Genomic DNA, 21,291 nt, shown 5'->3' with positions numbered 1-21,291 from the left:
GGCAAGCGCTGGCAGTCGTGCTAAAATGGCCCATTAGATTTAAGGAGTAAAAGTTCATCAGCTTTATTAATGGGAAGGTATATAAATGAAGTATGAATTACCTGACTTTTATGGAGTGGCGAGAGTGAAACTAGAGTGTCTTATGATATAATGTTTTAGTGAGCTGTTCTGAGCGCTCTGATGAGCAGGCTGCAGAGAGGAGGAGGGTGAGGAAAGAAAGAGTGGAGAGAGGGAGAGAGAAAGTGTGCTGGGGTCCCCTGAGTCCAGCGACTGGAAGGTTGCCTGATTGTTGCAAACATGTATAGCTGATCTGGTTAACTTGGAGACATGACCTATTCTATGGAAGAATTTCCTGCACAAAAACCTTCAGTTAAACATGTCTGCATATGCACATTTCTAAACATGCATGCATGCAAACATGCAATAAATGCATAAGACATAAGCATAAGGACAAACACATATGCCAACACACACACAGACACACATGCTCCCCAGCATCCTGTAATAAGCAGTAAGCTGAGCTAGCTGATGGTCATCCTCCCATGGGGCTGCTGGGTGGCTGCCAACTTCCTGCCTGCTTTGTCAGTGGATAAAGCGGCTAACAAACGAGAGGGCTGTAGCTAGGCAGGCCAGCCAGGGCAAAGGTCACCTCGGCCTGCGGGCAGGATTGAGCCTAAGAGCACTACAAGCAGGGAGAAAATGGGATGGAAGAATGCACCTAAAGATTGGCTGCTATTGACCAGACTAAAAGCAACACAAGCCTCTTCTCTTCTCTTCTCTTCTCTTCTCTTCTCTTCTCTTCTCTTCTCTTCTCTTCTCTTCTCTTCTCTTCTCTTCTCTTCTCTTCTCTTCTCTTCTCTTCTCTTCTCTTCTCTTCTCCTCTTGGCAGCACTTCATAAAGGCATTTTAACTCCTGTCACATGCCGACCCTCCTTTGAGAAACATTAAGAAAGTGAAAGATCCTGAGGGCATTTGTCAGTCCACACAGCCCCATGCAGCCAGCCGCCCCTGGGTGTTGAGCAATGACAGGAGATATCTCCTTGACTCATACACTCCTAGATGAAAGGGGAGCTCAGAAGACTTGCATTTCTGAAAGGCAAAAATTGTAGTCAGTAAAAGAGAACAGACACAACAGGTAGGGGCAGGGTGGTGACTGATCAGAGCTTGGCTGACTTTGTTCCCTGGAAGTACTTGTGATCTCAGATGAATGCACCTATGCTTACTAGCGGCTATGTTCGTCCGGCTCACTGACAGAGATGTGATCTGAAGTGTCTTCCTGCCATGGACCTTCTTTTACTGGCAGAGGGTAGAGAAAAAGGGAGGCAGAGAAGGAAAAGAGATAAAATGTTTCTTTCCACCCCAGCTGTCCATTTGGAGGGGGAGAAAATTTGACATGGTTGACTTGAACACATTTAGCATCATTAGCAAACAGGAAGTGTCCCCCGCAGCTGTTTTTTGGTAGGGGAGGGGTTGTTTCTGACTGCAATGTAATGGACAAATGTTACCAACCGTGTTTGCCTTTGATTCTTGACCTGAAAACAAAAATTGACATTACAAATGTCCTATGATATCTTCCAAATTGGCTTGACATTCCACAGTGGGCCCTGGGGGTTTCTTGTTTGTCCTCTGTAAGTGGTTGTGCTCTCGTTGTTGTGTCCTGAGGCTTACTATTAGAACGCACTGGCCTTTCTCTTGAGAATGTGGAGTCTTAAAGAAACAGAGGGAGAGAGTAGAAAGAGAGAGGGATAGAGCTAAAGGAGGTGCTGGATGTGTATTTGAATACTTATTCTCATTAAGTTAATTCACAGTGAAAGGGAGATCCGTCAAGTGGAAACTCTCAGAAGCTTCTATTTGAAGAGCGAACACCCCCCCCCCCCTTTTTTCTGTAGCTCAATCTGTCCATCTTACCAAATGAATCTGTTTCTATTTCAATTGAAGATCAGCCCCACTTTACTTTGACTTAGGAAGTTAAACAAAGTGTAAGGAACATAATAGAGTAAGAGGGTAAACGTAGAGCGACTCTGTATGTTAATATTAAGTACTTTTTCCAACAAGCTCTTAGTTGTAAGTGCTTTACTGTCTTGACACCAGCCCCTGTTTTCCTGACATTTCTATGGGATGGTTTCCAACACTCTGTATTCCTGTAGTATACATTCATCTGAAATGTACTTTGATACAATGTATTTTTAATTGATTACAAATTACTTTTTAAATCAGTTGCTCATAGTTTCTAAAAAAAATGTCATGTTTCAGCCCCAGAAAACGACTGCTTCCTTTGTAGCATGTGCACACTGCGTGTTACTAAACCAGTGCCGATGTTTATTCAGAGATTCACGTTGCCATGACTTTGTGACTGGCAACAATAACGCGTGGTGCGAATATTGAGCTGTCTCATGCAGGCAAAGTGACTGGATCGACTGCTATGACCAACCCAGCAAACCTCTAATGATCTCTTCATAGGTTTGAAAAGTACCGTGCAAAGGCAAAACACCAGTCATTTCACAATTTAACAAGCAACATCATAGCACAAAATGGAACAGGAGAGTCATTACTAAGAATTATTTTTTTAAAAATCCACCAAAGGTTGGAAAATGTATACCAATAAAGTTTTAATAGGAACAAATCCCTCTGTAGGATGATCCTTTGGCTCGGCTGTAGTCATTGCAAGAACATGTTTTAAAGATTTCTTGAGAGCAAGTAGTGAGCGTGGCTGTGTGTTGACATCATGCAAGCTAGAAAGGAGAGCAGAACAGAGCTGGGTGCCCCTGAGCAGGCAGTTACCACAACAAAGCCAGCAGCCTGGACTGAAAAACCAGGCCAAATTCCTGCCCTCTAGGACCTGGCTTAAAGCTTGAGCGGAAACTTTGAAAAAGGGGGACGAGACGAGATGAGAGGAAAGGAGAAGCGATGAGGTGAACTAAAGAGGGTACGAGATGAGGGCAAAGGGGTTAGTGAGTATAGCAAGAGAAGTATTGCTGTTGGGACCTATAGAGTACAGTGGGAGAAGGAGAGATTGAAGGAAACAAGAGAGAGATAGAAAACCAGGGCCCACACTGCAAGGATGGAAGGATCGCGTTCCTCCTCTTGAAAGCACAGGGGCAGCCATGCGGTGAAAAAATAAGCCATGATCTCAATCTGATGATTAGACAGGCGCATTTCTGTGTTATGTCTCCCGGCCACAAGTGGACCGGGGTCTGCAACACAGCACACATGCAGTTTGTAGATATAACTGTTGGCAACGACTAATAGATTTGTGGTTGAGCTCAACAGAAACTCATCTGGGAGTTTCATTTTGATTTCTGTGTACATAATGAGCAGGGTTTTTTTTTATTTATTTTTTAAAAACATTTTTATCTCCTCTATTGGATAAAATGATATCTTTCATTTCATTATGCATGATAGAATTTGGAGGTGTTACCCTAAAACATCGCAGTCTTTTTGTTGGTCGATCGCTAAGTCTGGAGGTGCATTGGGATTGTGTGGGAGTGATTGCTATTTAGCCTCATGGAGCTTGGTACAATCAGATGCCTATATCTTTCACATCCTCCAGGGTTATTTCCTCACCCTCTCTTCCATTCATTCCGCTCTTACTCTTGCTGGAGCTTGGCAGGCAAACGGGGCAGTTATGCCGTAGAGCTTCTCTACAACCTTGCACTGTCTCCAGTGAACATAAATTAATGGTGTAGAGCAAACAGGCTGCTGGCAGAGGTCCAGGAGCTGGCTTCAGGAGCCCAGCCAGCGATTGTTGTGGGGGGCCGTGGCAGCAACAGCAGTAGTAGTACTGATACACTGCCAACCAGCCAGCCAGTCAGAGAGGCAGACAGACAGACTGGGGGCCCTTTTGCTCTATAATAGATGCCGCAGGCCTCACCAGTCCACCTTGTATTTGCAATCATCACTGTTTTACTGTCAGAGGGCAGTCCACTGAGAGCCCTTATACTTACTGTGGAAGCTTTGGAGTTTGCAGCGAGAGCAAGACAAGTGTAGTGGTATGTTCTGAATGCAGATCGTATGAGGTGTAGATATGGATGTACTTTTATTTGCTGTTATCAGAGGTTGGCATGCAGTGCGTGCGGTTTGTTGTTTGGCGTCATGTGAGTTCTGTTTATAAGCTGGCAGTATCCCTGTGTGTGTAGTCGAGTGAGAGCAAGAGCGAGAGAGAAAGGGAAACCAGCAGGGTTGAGTCATTGAGTCATGTGGCATTCTTGCCTGTTTTCAGACTGTTGTCAGGAAGCAGTGTAGTTCCCAGTGAAATAAAGCAAACACCCAAATAACCCTCAACTGCCTCCCACCTCCATTTCCCTCAAATCACACAAAAACAGGGAGAAAGAGAGAACAGAGTAGAGAAAGTTGGAGATGAGCTTGAACGTAGGGAAGGACAACAGCATTTTTTTAACTTTCAAAAGTCCCACATATGTATACCCAAGTTTGCTATTCTTACTTCAGAGTCCATTAAAAACATCACAGTTATTTAGAATCAGTTACATAAATAAAACTGATCTTTTAAACAGTAAAGCTGGATTATTTACCAATTGCAAATTTCTTGCAAATTTCTACTCACTATTACCAAATTCAACCACAAATAATTTTTTTTGCATTTATTCAGACAAATTTGAAAAGTTGATTTCTCAGAAATAGAACGCACTTCTCTTTTTAATTGTCATGTGCCCGTCCATTTGATGTCTACAGATGGACGTAATTAACTGTATTCTTCAATATAAATCACAAAACCTGTCAGAAACCTGCGACTAAAAAGCCAACCATTAGGTAGGCTGTGTGCATAGTAAACACTCGCGAGGATTCAAAAACTCCAACTGGATTTATTTGTCATATCTGTTTGATCGCTCAGTAATGCTGATATGCATTCAATCTCATTGTCATTTGTCAAAGAAGCCAATTGTAACATTATTAACAGCGCCAACTTGATATTTAAAATGTGCCAATCTTACCCCAGCTCAATGCCAAATCCATATTAAAATGTCATTCCTATATTTGATTGCGTTTATTTCTGACAGTGAATATTATTATCATCCTCCAGTCACTTTGATTAAAAACAAATATGATTCCAATCAGTGTGTGGAAGGCGTATATGAAAGGAAATATTGAGATGCAATATTTCCGTAAATTTAGATACAGAAGAGTCACAATAAAGTCCACCAGTGGCTCCAACACATGAAAAAGTTCTGTATCTGTGTAGCAAATGCTTTTTTTTTTAAATTAATTAAAGTTACCATGAAAATCAAAAAGAGGTTAAGCTAAATCACCCCATTGATCCCGAGTATATTCTTTGTGTTGTCATTGCACTGAGGGTAAACAGCCAATGGCCTTTGATTTCCTGTGAGTCATTAGCATGGAATTGGTTTGCAAGCCACTGTAACCTTGTGACCTGCCTTTATAACTCATGTCACACACTGATGATGTAATTCATCAATGGGGTCCAACTGCAGCTCATGCAAGGAGCTGCAGGTTCAGGGGGAAGAGTGAAAGCCGCAGAGCAGGAAAAGTGGTGGGGGTTGTACGGAACAGCCGGGATAATGACCGGGCCACGGGATTTGATGATGGGTGCATATAGGTGTCAGGAGAGCACAAAAGTGATATATGACAAACTGGATGTTGGATGAGTAGATAGGTGTGCAAAAGGTGTGGTGTCAAGTTAAGATGGGTCCAGCGGTAGATGTGGTTATTGCATACAATGAAATGCCAAGCTGCTAAGCTGGATTCAGGCGGGTGGTGGTGGTGGGGGTGAGGGTGGGGTCAAGGACCGTACGCAGCAGATGCTAGAGCTACCTCAGCTTGTAATGTTCAGCAACCACAGGGGCCATTACATCCAGCACTATCAGAGAGCACAGAGCACATCAAACCCTGTAATTTAGCCAGCAGTCGATCACACACACACACACACACACACACACACACACACACACACACACACACACACACACACACACACACACACACACACACACACACACACACACACACAGAAGTACAAGCACAGCTCAATTCTTAGGAAGAGACAGAATTTGGTCCACCTGCGTATGCATCGGTGTTTGTGTTGATGTTTGTCTGAGTGGGGTTTTTTTTTAAGGTCAGACTGCAGGAGCTAGACAACATGTGCCCATCAGGATAATGTGCCCTGTTCCATTAACAGGTTTCAGAATAATTAACGGGGTTGTTTCGAACCGAGACTCGCGCTGCCGGGACAACAAATTGAAACTGCTCATGTCTGCCTCTAATTATTTATAGACTGCTTTACATTTTGTGGTCAATCTTCTTTTAAGGATATTGGCTGTGGTGTTTGTAACTGAACATATTGAGTGGTTCCAAAGCCAGTGGGGAGGTTATCAATACCATCTTTGATCTTCCACTGTGTTTGTGTTCCTTCCATTAAATACTCATGTCATACGTCCCCTGATGGTAGAGAGGGACATATCCAGGAAGATACACATTGGACTTTTTTTTTTTCCAATCACTTTGCATTCAAGATTTTGCCATATATATATATATATATATATATATATATATATATATATATATATATATATATATATATATATATATATATATATATATATATATATATGTATTTTTTGTGGCAGTTAACAATCAACCATTCTCCAATTTCACAGCTACTCCAGACTTGTAACCACTAGGCCCACCATGTCAGCTTGTTTCTTATGTCTGTGTGTTTATGTTTGTGTGTGTGTGTGTGTGTCGCCAGGTCTGGTTTGCATTCTAATTCATAAAAAAATCACACATATGTCGGGCATGGAGGGTCAGCAACAAATGCAAGACAAAGAATGCCGAGCAGAGATGAAGAGAAGAGACTGATTATGTACTCATGCTGTTTGTATGTTGCAGTCTGTTTGCGTTTAGATTTGTTTCTCTGTGTGTACGCTCAGCAGTGCCTATGGGCGAATGCTTACAAGTATTAAGATTGCAGGGGGTGATCATCTGACACAGGGAGGTATAAGTAAGGAGGGGAAGAGGTATGAGCTGAACGAAATAGGATTTTTTTTTTCTTGTCTATGCGGTCAGAGTAAATCTCCTTACTCAGGGGTTTTGTGTGCGAGGGGGGCTTTAACATCCCCACTCTCCTTGATGAGACATCTTTCTTGTTTGTTCAAACCATTCATTACGTGGTGGCTGTTGGACGAGCCGTGCCGCTGGCCAGCGTATTTATCACCAGGCTAGAGCGCGCTCTGGCTGACAGTAGGCGATTGATGACCGGGTCTGGGGCTGAGAGGCTGAGGAAGCCTTAATACAATGTAAATGACCCACTCCCATTTCCAATTTAGGCTGCTCCTATCTCCACACTTCCATACGACATCATCTTTAGCCAGCTCTCTACTTGTGTAGGTTTTTAGGCGCATTTGCATACTCGAGATTTATATAGTGTATACTTAAAAGGAAAAATGGATTAAAAAAAAGGATATATATATAATATGTATATATATATATATATATATATATATATATATATATATATATAAAATAGAGCTTGTATCTTGTGCACCCTGTGGCTTCTCTTGAAAATGTTTACACAGAGACACACACAAATGTGCATACACACACACACACACAATACCTTGGCAACTCTGTCTCCGGTAGCCAAGGAAATGTCAACACCTGGCAATCAAAAAATGTATTTCTATGCAAGCATTATCATCTTTCCTTTGTTAATGATTTTAGCATATTAAAAGGGACTAAGTACACAAGTACAAATCAGATTAATCCCCCTCTGCAGCCGGGAGTCATTATTTGTCCAATCTCAGCCTTGTTTGTTATTAATTGTGCACATTCCTCAAACCATTTTTTCATCCCTTCTTTAATTAAAACAGACTACATTTAAACAGGCAGGGCTACCTGAAAGGAGGAATCTCCTTCTCTGCTGATATGACTTCTCATATAAATTATTACAGCGGTAAATGAGAAAATGCTTCTTGAGCAACTGCTATCATTTCAAGTTAAAATTCAATTCAATTAACACGAGCTGGGCATACATTGCCAGCTGTGAAATGTGCTCAATGAGCATATACCCGGAAAGGAACTGAAACAATCAAATTAAAGTTTTGAAGATTTAAGGTATTTTTCTTTTTGGGGGGAGGGGGAGTTATAAACATCACCTCAAAAAGGATTTGTGTGTGTGTGTTTTGATTTGTAGGTGTCAGGTCTATGAATAATTTTCATCTGTCTATTTGCATTTCTGTTTGCACGTGCTTGTGTGCATGCATGCTTTCTGTTTACACCGGCTGAATGAAACACATAGTGTCTCATTTGTTTCGTTTGCGTGCGCCCCGACTCCTAATCTGGCCCTTAAAGACATCTGTCACCAGCGATCACTGTTGTTTTGTCATGCTTCATAGCAGGCCCAGGGGGAGCAAGGCAGCCCAAGGTCTGCCATTTATATCAGCCAATGTTCTCTAGATTGGACCTGACACAAATAGTATCATTGCAGACCTTGTTGGAGAATTACATTTTCAGGTAAAAATCTTGGCATATCTGTGGAGCACATTTCACAGCATTCTCTTCTTTTAGCATTAGTCTCTTTTCAGCTGCTCTCTATGAAAGAGCCACCACCGGGATACATGTCAGACATTCAAGGAAAGATAAATGTATTCTCCACAAATCTTCACCCACTCAATCTGTTGCTGTGCCGGTATGTTATAAAAGGATTCTCAGACACCACAATATATGGCTTAGGCCTACTGGAAAGTCATGTTTGTCAAAGTGTGTATGGTCATAAGTGTCTTTTCTTTCTGGAGGTGTGCTATATGTTGTTTTTGTGTAGGCAGGGTGGGGATAAAGAATGGGGGTTATCACTGGTGACAGTGTTAACAAACTTGTTTGGCCAGCTCCTACAGGTTTTGCACTAAACTGTGCGTGTGTGTTTGTGTGTGTGTGTAGGTGTGTGTGTGTGTGTATGTATGCGTGGGTGTGGACACGTGTATGGTGTGAATGTCTATAATGTGCAAGAGGCAGCATTGGGTGGAGGTCATGAGAAGGTCCAGTCTTAAGTTACACAATGCAACAAACACAGGAACATATTGAATAGATACAGTAATAAGCAACAGCCATGAACTTGACTCGAAGCACGTGTTCGTTTTCCAGCGCTTCGCTATACGAGTGCTTACATGCATGGATATTTATGCTAATCTGTATGTCAAAGAGGCTCATGTATGTGTTTGTTTCTCTCTCTCTGCTTGCTCCTGCAGCACCCATACCCTTCTGAAGAGCAGAAGAAGCAGCTAGCCCAAGACACGGGCCTCACCATCTTGCAAGTAAACAACTGGTGAGTCAAGATTTCCGCTTGCCCTATCTCCACCACCAGCATCGCTCTGCCTTTTATTTTCAAAAGCCTTCGCCTCCCTCTCCCCATCAGCCAAGACGGCTAATGCTCCTAAAGTGTGAAAACCGTTTATGTACATCCCTCCCCATCGCTCACAGACACATGCAGAGGTTCACACATAGACATACACACAGACAACCTTTGTAACATTATTATATGTAAGCTACCAGGATGTTCCGGTGTTATCTGTAAAGTGTTCCGCGGCTAAGTCAGTGGTCTTTGTGGTTTGATGCACATGTATTCACTGGGATATATTTAAGGGAGACAGGCACTGATCATAAGCTACCCCTACAGCCCCCACACCCACCCCACCCCTTTATCCAAAACCATACCTACCACCGCCACTGGTGCCCCCACAAAAGGCAAAACTGCCTTTCCACCCCCTCCCCATTTTACACCAGCTATATGGTGGATTAAGGTTTTGGTGGCCTGGCCAGCAGGGCCTTTGTAGATGGCTTAGCACATAACTGGGGGTGGTGGATTAAATAAAATGATCACAGAAGCAAAGAAATGATACAGGAATTACTTATCAAAATACTAGCCCAGGTTTTATCTGCAGCTTAATTTTGTTCAGTACATTCTCAGGGTGATGTTCAGATTAATTGAACTGACAGCTTCCTTTCAAAATTCCGGGAAGGTATTTGCACGGATTTCAGGTCTTACACAAACTTAATTATATGGAACCCCATTTTATCATTCTAATTCCATGTAGCGGGGGTTCTATTTACAAATGACAAGTCTGTGCCTTTTATTCACAGCTTTCCTTAATATATTTATCAAAGCGGGTTCATTTACAAAGTGCTCTATCTGTTGGGTACAGGCAGGCTGACATTAACGAAGCTTTTAGGTTTATCAGACTCGCAGCCTGACAAGCCACCCGAGGGTCAATTGATTTTTTGGTTCTGTGATTCATTTTTTTCTCATTTTTCCTGGATCACAATGAGAAACATGCCTGGAGAATTAGCCTGGTTTGTCGGCCTTATCTATCAGCCCCCTCCCTCGTGCTCCCCCCCACTATCTGACATACTCTGTCTCCTTCGTTTCTCTCTCTCTCGCTCGCTCCCTCTCTCTTTCTCTCCCCTTCTTTCTCACCCTTTGCTTTATTCCCTTCTAGCCAGGGGAAGTCAAGCTACTTAAATTGGCCACAGGAACCGGTGTTATCAGACTTTAATGCACCCTACAGTGTGGATAGCATTTCAATTACACTAGTAACCAAAGATTAGCCCCCGCTTGCCTGTTTCATGCCTCGTGCCACCGTTTCGGGACGCCATGCACCTTACCTACAGGAGCAGAAAATTGAGTTGCCTTGCCTGTGTCATGGTGATTAATGCAGAAATACTCTGCTAACCTGGGAGGAGAGAGAAATAGACAGAGACATAGACAGAGATAGATCTGAGACGAGTCCCTGCCTTCTCATTGGCCATGAAATTCAAGCCATCCATTTGGTCTGAAAGCATCTTGCACTGTGTAACATCCTTGAGCATACGCACACAGATGCATAATCACAGATGATCACAGAGCTGTATTAACTTTACACCAGGCCTCTTATAAAATACATACCAGTTACTGAAGAGGCTTGGAGTCCATTAGTGTATCTGTGGTGCATCCCGGCTGATGTCGGGAGGCCTGGGTGACTCTGCCACGTTACTGGCTATGTTACAGTAAGGGAAAGGTGAGAAGAAGGTGCAGAAGTTTTCCACTTTTTACTATCTAGGCTAGGTAGCGAGTTATAGTTAAATGTCTGACCTTTTTGTTTTTCTCTTTGATATTTGGTCCAGTGGCTGCTCAGATCATTCACCCCAGATATGACAGAACTTAGCCATATGAAATTCCTGTTTCAAAAAAACCCCCTCAAATTCCTGGCTGGTCCCTTGCATTGTTCTGTTATTCCCTTTGATGCATGGTTACTGCCATGTTACTGACCAGAGAGAGGGAGAGAGAGAGAGATAGCGACAGACAGGGGGGAAAAGAAGCAAAGGATGATTGGGGGGAATAGGGAGGGGATGGCCGCCGTCTTCGGTTTCCAGAGCTCTCCCTCGGGGAAAGGATGTGCTGAATCAGGGCTTTGTCCGCCGGCACAATCGCAGCCCAGCGAGGGCACAACGGTGCACTGTGTGATAGTCAATAGACAGTGCATCTCACTCTCTCCCCTTTTGCCCCATCAAACCTCCCAGCACCATCCCCTCCAAATGACACCTAGCTTTACATTTACCTGGAGCTCACCTGTGCAGGCAGAAAGCAAAACTCAACTGGTTTAAACCCTTTTGTCTCAGCGCCACACTCTGATACTCCGGCGGAGTCTAACTCGAGAATATATAATTAGAAAACAGCCTCACCTGTTTGTAGCCCACACGCCAACAGCTGTTTGATGTTAATAAGGGCAAAGGAAAGGGTTAAAGTCCACAATCTCATTGCTCTGGTGTTGAGCTTATGAGAGGAAAGACTTGATTATCCTGTTAATAGTTTCCCCTGCGTTCAAAGGTGTGTTTGTATGTGCATTATTACTAATGGGAACTTCAGAGATGTGTATGAGTATACAGTGTGTCAGGACACCATTAGTTGACCATTAGATAGTGTGGGGTTTTGTTTGCCCTGCTTACATTTGAGACAGCAGGCGTCATGCTAAGAGAACGTGGGAGTGGTCTGATATGTAATTGCATTTGTTTAAGATTGCAGGAAAAGGTGAGGGCCATGTCACACATGGCATTCTGGGATAGCGAAGTAGGTGAAATGGCAGACAGGTGTTCATAAGCTAAAGAAGCATTTAGAGTTTACAGTGTCTGGCGGCAAATTTGCCTTCCTCAGCAGCTCCCAGTGTCCTGCTATCATTCTGAACTAAATGGAGCCTGACCGAATCCTTTCATGTCTCAGCATCACACCCAGCACGATGTGCCCTCGCTCTCTGCCATAAACACACACACACACACACCGACTGTCCTGCCGTTATTTACCACAGCACCAACGGGTACGCGCGCGCTCACACAGGCGGCATGTAACTACACACACAGGGTTATTACATGGGCCTGAGAGATGATGCCGATGACAGATGACTGAAAGAAATGGCATCTAAAAAAAGGAAGGAAATCGGCCCGTCATTATTCCCTCATCTCGCAGGCAGCCAGTTGGCCATTTCCATGGCTGAGTGAGGGGGGGGTTGGGTTGCAGTCGGGTGGGGGTGGGGGTGCAGAACAAATCAGAGAGCGAATATGTCATTTGTTGGCATCGATGATAACTGACTGCTGTGCCACTGGACCACTAATAACAATAAAGAGGGCAATAAGCCACACTCTATTTTTACTTGTCTGCCTCCTCTCTACAGCCCAGGGGAGACTACATGCACAGACACACAAACACACACACAGTGAGGAGAGGCTCCAATTAGCGGCAGAAAGGAATACAATGAGTGAGTTATTAAGACACAGAGGCGGATCGCAGCCAACCTTTGCCCCCTGTCGGAGCACAGGTCACATGATAAGGGAAGGATATCCGCCAGACAACGGCGCCAAGCAGCCTGTGCCCACTGAGGAGATGAAATAGGCTCAATCTCTGTGGCAGTTCAGTGTGGAGTGTGGTGCACTGATTGTTTTCTCTTTTTTTTTTTGACCTTGAACAGTCGCCAACAAATAACTGTACATGTACTGTATTAGCAATAATATGTTTAATTACTCTGTTTTAAGAACAGAAGGATGTGCTCTGACTAAGCCAGCAAACTGCGTTATGTGCGACCAATGTCATTCATATGTCGAGTAACTGAGCAGGCAGGTGCACTGGGGAAATAAGCTAAACAGGACTGAAACAGGATCTTGAAAGAATGCCACAAATAAAATAAAAAATACATTAAATAAATAAGCAAATAAAAAATCAAAAGTCATTACAATTATATGCCTTTTGAACTTTAGCCTATCTATATAGAATCCCGATTATGACCCCCGATTGTGCTCTGCTGTGGCACAGCATGCAGATAAACTGAATTTAGATGGCTCTAAACTGACTGATCTGTAGCTCTCTTCACAGCAGGTTCCCCATTCCCATTCAGATCAACTCATCCTGGATCACCTCTAGATTTTACAGACTTTAAATCACTCGGCGGCGATACAAAGTGGCTGCACTGAAGGTTCATGTGCAAAATGTTAACATTTGTTTGTGGTGTCTGAAAACACGAAAAAGAAAAAGCAAAAGCAAATTTGTTCCTCCACTTAGAAAGCATTTTCCATCCCCCTTTCTCGGGCCAAAGAGACACTTAGGAACACTGCCTTTTACGATTTTATACGATTTTATGATTCTCTGGTTTGGCAGCGACACCCATTATGAAATGCAAAATAATAACTAATATTTTCCAAATGTAACATAAAGTTATGAAACTGGCCTAGCCGCCTGTTTTTCCACATTCTTTATAAGTATTTACGTCTCATGAATCTCACACAGAGGCTTTTGAGGTCCCCCCAACCCCCACCCCGTACTCTGCTCACTGCCCACTCCCTACTTTTCTATCTCTTCTTTTCTACAACATTGGTGGGCTAGTTGACTTAAGTTGCTGGTTATCTGTCTAACTTTGACCCAGATGGAAATGTCATGCCTTTTTTTGGCTGCAACCAGGGACTCCCAGCAGTGGCCATCTCATGCCCCTGGCTTTCTAAATATACAGCCAGAGTGTGGAGAGGTTGTGGCTGCGTGTGTGTGTGTGTCTCTCTGGTGTATCTGTGTGTGCAAGCATGAGTGTATATGTGTGTCTAACTAAAAAGAGAGACTATCGGGGTGCTGCCAACACAGGCATCATGATCCCTCTCATTTAGGGACCGCTAATTGGCAGTTAATTAGCAGAATTGACTCTGTTGTCGGATCCCAAGTGCCATCCCCCCTACCAACACCCTCTACCCGCTAAGTTCATTTGATCTGGCTGCTTTCTTGATGCTGTAATAATAATCCTGTTTCATCTGTTTTGGAGGAAGAAACACATTTAGAAAAACATATTCTCACTATTGGCAAGATTAGAACAGAACGGGCTCTTTTTTCGTAGCAGGTTTCATTTTCTTTTTCATTTTGTTCAGCGGTTGTTACAGATCCAAATATCTGTTAACTGCACCATCTAGACACATGCTTTACTCACAGTTTAAGCCATGGGAGTCTTAAACAGCTGACACTAATGTGTGCCACCGTGCTCTCACAGTATATGTGAGTACATTAGCCCTGCTGAAATTCTCACTGTGATTAACAGGGCTCACTAACATTTTTATCAGGCACTGGGGGCACGCTGACTCGTAGCATGGTATGGACACCCAACGAGGCTATGAAGCAACCCAGTGCCCACCTCTGTATGAGTTATGGAAAACAGGTGGTACTTTCACAAAAACTGGCAATGTCGGCTGATCGTGCACGAAAACGAATGCCTTTTTTAACTTGTTTTCCCATTGCAAGCTCAAGATTCTCCAAAGCGCAGATGGCATGCAAGAAGAACGAAGCCAGACCAGGCAAGATAGAGCGGCAAAGAGCTAAAAGAGGCATTACAGAGAAAGCATTAGAGAGAGATGGGAGGAGGGAGGTCTTTGTACTTCTCTGCTCCTTTTGGCTCTTTTATTCCTCAACGGCTTGGTTTTTATTGGTGGGTCGTTTAATAACAAGGGCTCTGCTTTTGAAATGAAGTCGAGCTGCGTTTGCGTGGGCAGGCCCCCCTTTTTTTATTTTAAGATGGTAATTTCTGTACTAGGGGTGAGAACTGGGGAGAGATCGAGAGAAAGAGAGAGAGAAAGAGCGAGGAAAAGAATCCACTAGAGAGAGAGAAAGAGGGTGAGAGTGTGGGAGAGGGAGAATTCAAGGAGAAAACAAGGCAGAAAAGTAGGTTAATTTATTTCATTTGTAAGAAGAGAAAGAACTTAAAAAGAAAAAAAGGGTTGATGATAGTGAGAAAGAAAGTGTAGGATGCTGTTTTCATGAACAAGCAGCTTAATGCACACGGGCAGCCACAGTAAGCCTGCTAGAATCTCCCTGCGCCTGAGGCCATCTGTGAGCAGAATAGCAATTTTATTACTTTGTCATTAAACCAATTTCACAGCAGTATTGTTTGTTAATGAGCAGCCGCAAACGAGCGAAGATGTCACGTACTAGAATAGCAGCAAGATTTGTGACCCCAGCACTCCTCTATCTCATTCTCCCAACCTCTACCTCATTCTTATTCTTCTTCTCTTTCTGCCATCATCTTCTTTCTTTGCATCCTTACTGTCATCCTTTCTCCCTCCTGTTATAGAGATCCCTGGCTCATAAAAGGGGGAAACTGCTGAAAGATAAAATGCAAAGTCTATACAGTCGAGTCTCTGTTTATGAGCTTCCATTTGCCTTTAGAGCTCATTGGGACGAATAGTTTCTCCACAGGCTTTCAGGGTGTGCTGCTGGAAAGCCTGGCATATTGGCCTGTTATTTAGCTCTAAAGCCTGACATGGGTGCCAACATCAAGTGCCAACAGAGGGACTAAGCATTTGAATAGGTGCATAAGTCCCTTGGATTGTATGCTGGATGATGTCATGCAATAATTGTGATTTTTCAAAGTTGCTCAGAGCGCAAGGCTCGATCCCCGATTTTTATTGTGTTGTGCATTTTTTTTAAAAAATCGAACTTACATTTTGGCAGTTATGTTGAATAGTCTGGTTTCACAAAGAAAGTCATGAACTTCAGCTGTTGTGATGCTATATGTGTTTTTATGGGTAGTCGCTCTGTTTATGTTTTTACTTGGGAGGTCATCTGGCGCAGATTCTTGGTCTTTTTGTGGCTTATGACTGAGAGCGAACCAATGACACACAGGGAGAGAGACAGACAGAGGGAGAGAGAGAATTAAACTGAGGCCCCAGAGGATCAGACAACCTGACAGAGTAGATTTGGAATAATTAGTTTTATCTGCTGAGGGAGATAGCCAGCGGAGCTGTGTGTTAGGCACAGGGTGCTGCTATGTGTGCCTTGGTGGTGATGTGAATTAGGAGAATGGATGTTATGTATGTGTTTTTGGTGTGTGTGTTCAAAAGCAGGGGTGGGGTGTAGAGGACTAAAAGGGATAAAGGTGACCAGGTGTAACAGAATGGCCTTGAGGGTATATGTGCGTGTATGTGTGTGTTTGTGTGTGTTGGAGCCAGAGAGGACAGGAGCTCCTTCTTTGGCTGAGCTCTTTAAACTCCCTGAACCTTACCAAGGTATTTTCTCTCTGTCCAGGCACGCTCATTCTCTCACTCTTTCTGTTACTCTCTGTTTTCCTTTACCTCCTCCTTACACAATTTGCAATTCCCTCTGTCCTTGTGTTTGGGTGCACGGTAACACGATGTAAATAGGCATGTTCGTCTGTCTTTGCTTTGTTTCTGTGGTGCCATATTCAAAATAAGCTCCAATTACCACCCACTCCGTCCTTTAAGACGTGATGAAAGTAAATGTGGTCGGGACAGAAAACGGGAGAGAGTTGTAATCACATTGTTAGCAACACTGCAGTGTAATATTCTTACCTGTTGTGTGCTTGTGTATTTTCTGAAGCTGTGATTCATGGCCCTGTGCCCTCTGTGGCTTTGAGGTGTAGGCCAATAAGCCCATCACGGGAGACCCTATAAATCAATATAGTCCTTTGTTGGTTTAAGCCATGCTCTGCCCCAGTTCAGGCCTGTTATGGATGAGATATCAGTAGACCTGGTGCCAAGCAGAAAAGGGAAGGGAGAGCAGGAGGGGGAGAGAGGGAGGGCCTCTTCACAAAAACAATCCAATCTTAATTGGAGTGTGGCCCAAACTCCTGCACATATCAAACCTGCTAATTTGCAATTTGGGAGAGGTGAGAAATAAACAGAGTAGCATGCTGCCACGTTCTCTGCAAGCAAACAGACACACTTTGATGAAGTTATCAGAGGTAGCTTGAGGAATTAGCCAAGATTATCCAACACCATAACATGCATAACAAGATACAGAGATATAGAGGAAGCGCTGGCAAAAGGAAAGGGAAAGAACAATGAAAGGCATATTACCCTAATCTTGGGTTTCTCTATTCCCACCCTTATGAATATTTATTCCTCCCATTACTGGTGATGATGTTTCAATTGGGACTCTGTGAGCACGTGAGGTGGAATGGGGTGTCAGTCTGGTAGTAGAGGGTGTCAAGCACCCAAGATATGCCTGCTTTATCATCCTTTTGTTATATTGAATAGAATAGAATATTCTTTATTGTCATTGTCACAAGTACAATGAAATTGAAAGATGTCTCCGGTCAGTGCAACATCACGAAAGATAAATACTTAAAAACTATAATAGATATGATATAAAAGATAGAAATACATATAAAATACAGTGTTCTCATACAGTAAATACACCCAAGCAATCCAGGCCTAAGGCCCCATACAGACACTCAACATACGACCTAGTTGATATATCACTCAAACAATCAATCACTCAGTCAATTTGTTAGCGCATCCAACAAAACATGTCTGAAAGCATTCCAACATCAAGGGCACAAATGACAACAGGGGCAATGAAAGTCATCTACTTTTAGTAGCATTGAGACATGATATTGCAATTGGGTAGAAACTGTGTTTGAGTCTGTTAGTCCTTGTGTATGTTGTTCTATACCGTTTACCTGAAGGCAGCAGTTCGAACATGGAGTGTCCAGGGTGTGAGGTGTCCTTTATGATGTTATGGGCTCTTTTGAGGCAGTGGGAACTGTGTAGGTCTTTCAGTTTGAGGAGAGGGCAGCCGATTGTCCTTTGGGCAGCGTTGATTACTCCCTGGAGTGCTTTCCTCTGAGCCACTGTGCAGCTAGCGTACCATATGCCTATGCAGTACGTTAGTATGCTTTCGATGGAGGCTCTGTAGAAAGATACCAGCAGTCTCTGTGTGATGTTGTTCTTCCTAAGCACTCTCAGAAAGTACAGTCTCTGTTGTGTCCTTTTCAGTAGCTCAGAGGTATTCACACTCCAGGATAGGTTTCCCTCTATGCTGACTCCCAAGAAGCGGAAGTCTGCCACCCTCTCCACATAGTCGTCGCTGATGATTAGTGGTTGGATTTCTGTCTTGTGTCTTCTGTAGTCAATTATGAGTTCTTTGGTCTTTTTCGTGTTTAGGAGAAGGTTGTTATCCTTGCACCATGAAGACAGCCGCTCCACCTCATCTCTGTAGGCAGACTCATCTCCCCCAGATATGAGCCCCACCACAGTAGTGTCATCTGCGAACTTTACAATGGTGTTGCTCTGGTGGGCGGGGGTGCAGTCGTGTGTATAAAGCGAGTAGAGCAGTGGACTAAGCACGCAGCCCTGTGGCGACCCAGTGCTTAGATTTAGGGCTGGAGATGTGTAACGTCCCACTCTCACTCTCTGTCTGCGGTCGGTGAGGAAGCTATTGATCCACTTACAGGTGCTGTGAGGAAGCCCTAGGTCTTTTAGCTTGGCGTCCAGTTTGTATGGAAGAATGGTATTAAATGCCGAGCTATAATCCACAAAGAGCATACGCACATAGCTTCCTTGCCTCTCCAGATGTGTTAATGCTACATTGAGTGCTGTTGCTATGGCGTCCTCTGTCGATCGGTTTGCTCTGTAGGCAAACTGGTGTGGGTCAAGGCTGCTGGGTAGGGCTGCTGTGATGTGGTAATGCATTTGTATTGTATGAGATACATTCTTTATAATGTATTTGGATAGTTGAAATCTAAAGAACACGGATGGCTGAGAATTGAGTTTTCTGTATTTTGGGGCTTTTACTAGACGTGTCATATAAAAACATCCCACATGTCAGTTCAGAGGCTTAAGTTTAAGGACCTTTAAGGATCTTCTGCAGTGTAGGCTTAATAGAATGTGGCTTTGTTGTATTTGTTTAAGGCTGTCACATATGAAGGAGGCCAGTCAAAGCTTTTACACAGTTGGTGGTAGAGCTGATCTGAGAGGCAGAGGGCTCGCTTCAGGCCACCAAGCACATCAGAGTCCCTGTGGTCTGCTCCACAGTGTCACTGCTGCTTCTGCCAGCAGTCCCTTCCACAAACAACAGCTATTTATATCACTAGCCTGCTGCTGGACTTTTTAGCCCTAAACTCTGCTTCTGACTGTGCCGGCGCATGTGTGTTTGTGTGCCTGTGAGTTCACTCGTGTGTATTTCAAAGCGATTATGTGCAATTGAAACTCAGATTAATTATTCAATAGGGAAGTGAGAGGCAAGCTGACAACATTTAACCGGTGACTCTCTCGCGGTCACTAATATGTGCTAGACGCAAACTCGCTCGCTCAGACAACATCATGGAAACGTGCTCGATGGAAACACTCAGTCACACGCCAGAGACCCAGTGATGAGAAGATGATGACATCCCAGAGGGAGGGAGAATCCCTTCCCAAATATACACACACAGACTGAATCCTGTACTCTGCAGTAGTCTGGTTCTGAAAGACTCTCAAGTGCAGCGGCACCTAAAGCCAGGCATTAGAGAATCTCACTGGTCGATCCACTAGGTTTAGGTGTCACTTTTTAATTGCTCAAACTGCAGTGCATTTTCACTGCCCTAAATTCACGGTTAGTAGCACACCAGCATGAGGAGTAAAAACTTCAAGAGCAGGGGGAGAATATGAATGTATACATATGTTTGGGAACGGGGTGGTAAGATGAGGGCACCTTTTATTTTTAATGCCTTCTAATACATTTTTATATTCAGGAGTGCAAGCTGTCTGCAAATGTGAGAATACATGTACATTATGTGTGTGTGTGTGTGTGTGTGTGTGTGTGTGTGTGTGTGTGTGTGTGTGTGTGTGTGTGTGTGTGTGTGTGTGTGTGTGTGAGAGAGAGAGAGAGAGAGAGAGAGAGAGAGAGAATGTAACTGTTGCTCTTGGCAGGCCCCCTCTCTTCTTCTCTTTGAGCTGAACCCATTACAGTCTTATAAAAGGGGGAGAGGAGAGAGGTTTGATATGAAGCAAAGGAAATAGATTGGCCTTATTTCCTGTCTGGCTGCCGCAGAGCAGACACTTGTGTTGCCTAGACGATGCAGGCAATTGACACTCAATTTTGTTTGAAATATCACGCCTCTATCATGTCATTATCAGCTTCTCATGGTAATCCACAAAGCCGCACTGTTTGATATCTGACAATAAGGGGGAGTCACAGAGTCACGGAATCTCTCACTCGATTACCAGGCAGAGAGAGAAAACGGGGTTGAGAATGAAAGGGAGCAGAAAACGAGAGAGCGGGGAGACAAAAGACGGGGTGAAAGAAGAAGAGATGGAAAGATAATTCAGGGGAGAGAAGCGAGAAAAGCCACAGATTTTCTATGTTGGCACTAAGAAGTGGAAGGAAACTGAGATTATACCTGCCCACTTCGCAAAGACATGAAAAGGAGTCCAACAGGTCTGGCATAGTGGAGGGGGAAAAAAAGAGAAGCGAATGTGGGCAATAGGGGTGGCACTCTTCACAACTGTGAAATTGGGGTGATCTTGTAAGCACACCCACTCATCTCAGGAGAGCTGATGGGTAGGCTGGGGTAATGATAGTGCTGCAGTCAGTTTCTCTATTCCCCCTGCCTGGCTGTGTGTGTGTGTGTGTGTGTGTGTGTCTGTGTGTGTGTGTGTGTGTGTGTGTGTGTGAGAGAGAGAGAGAGAGAGAGAGCGAGAGAGAGAGAGAGAGGCAGCCTGCCAGTATGTGTTCTGTGTATCTGTTCTATTTCTTGCTGGTCCTTCGTGAAAGCAGGAAAACCTCACCCATCCAAAAGGTGAGAAGCTGGCTTATGAGGAATGAGCGTTACCTTCCAGCGCTGACGGCCTCTGTCACGCGCTATGTACTGGAGCCTTTGACGAGGGCTAATATTGACCTAAGAATGTTGGTTGTTTTCAGGCGCTCTTCAAACAAGAAAAAATGCAGCTGTTGGTCCCTCGGCTCCTGTGCAGGCAGAAAATACCTTTTGTACACCTGTGCACATTAATAAGGTGTTGTCTTAAGGTGGGTGTGGGAGCAGGGAGGGGGGG

At 43.8% G+C, this 21,291-nt stretch overlaps 1 protein-coding gene across 5 annotated transcripts in view; it reads left to right on the top strand.

The window, feature by feature from the left end:
- meis2a (Meis homeobox 2a) overlaps positions 1–21,291 on the top strand; it is a 79,789-nt gene that overhangs the window by 44,493 nt on the left and 14,005 nt on the right. For all 5 annotated transcript variants that reach the window (XM_080871688.1, XM_080871687.1, XM_080871689.1 and 2 more), the window contains exon 10: positions 9,216–9,292. In XM_080871688.1, the coding sequence (XP_080727814.1) occupies positions 9,216–9,292 (77 nt within the window). The remainder of the gene's footprint in view (positions 1–9,215; positions 9,293–21,291) is intronic.

This window comes from Rhamphochromis sp. 'chilingali', assembly GCF_963969265.1.
Source record: "Rhamphochromis sp. 'chilingali' genome assembly, chromosome: 21".
NCBI lineage: Eukaryota > Metazoa > Chordata > Actinopteri > Cichliformes > Cichlidae > Rhamphochromis > Rhamphochromis sp. 'chilingali'.
Note: the sequence above shows the minus strand (reverse complement) of the source record. Positions and strands in the feature narration are given on the sequence as shown.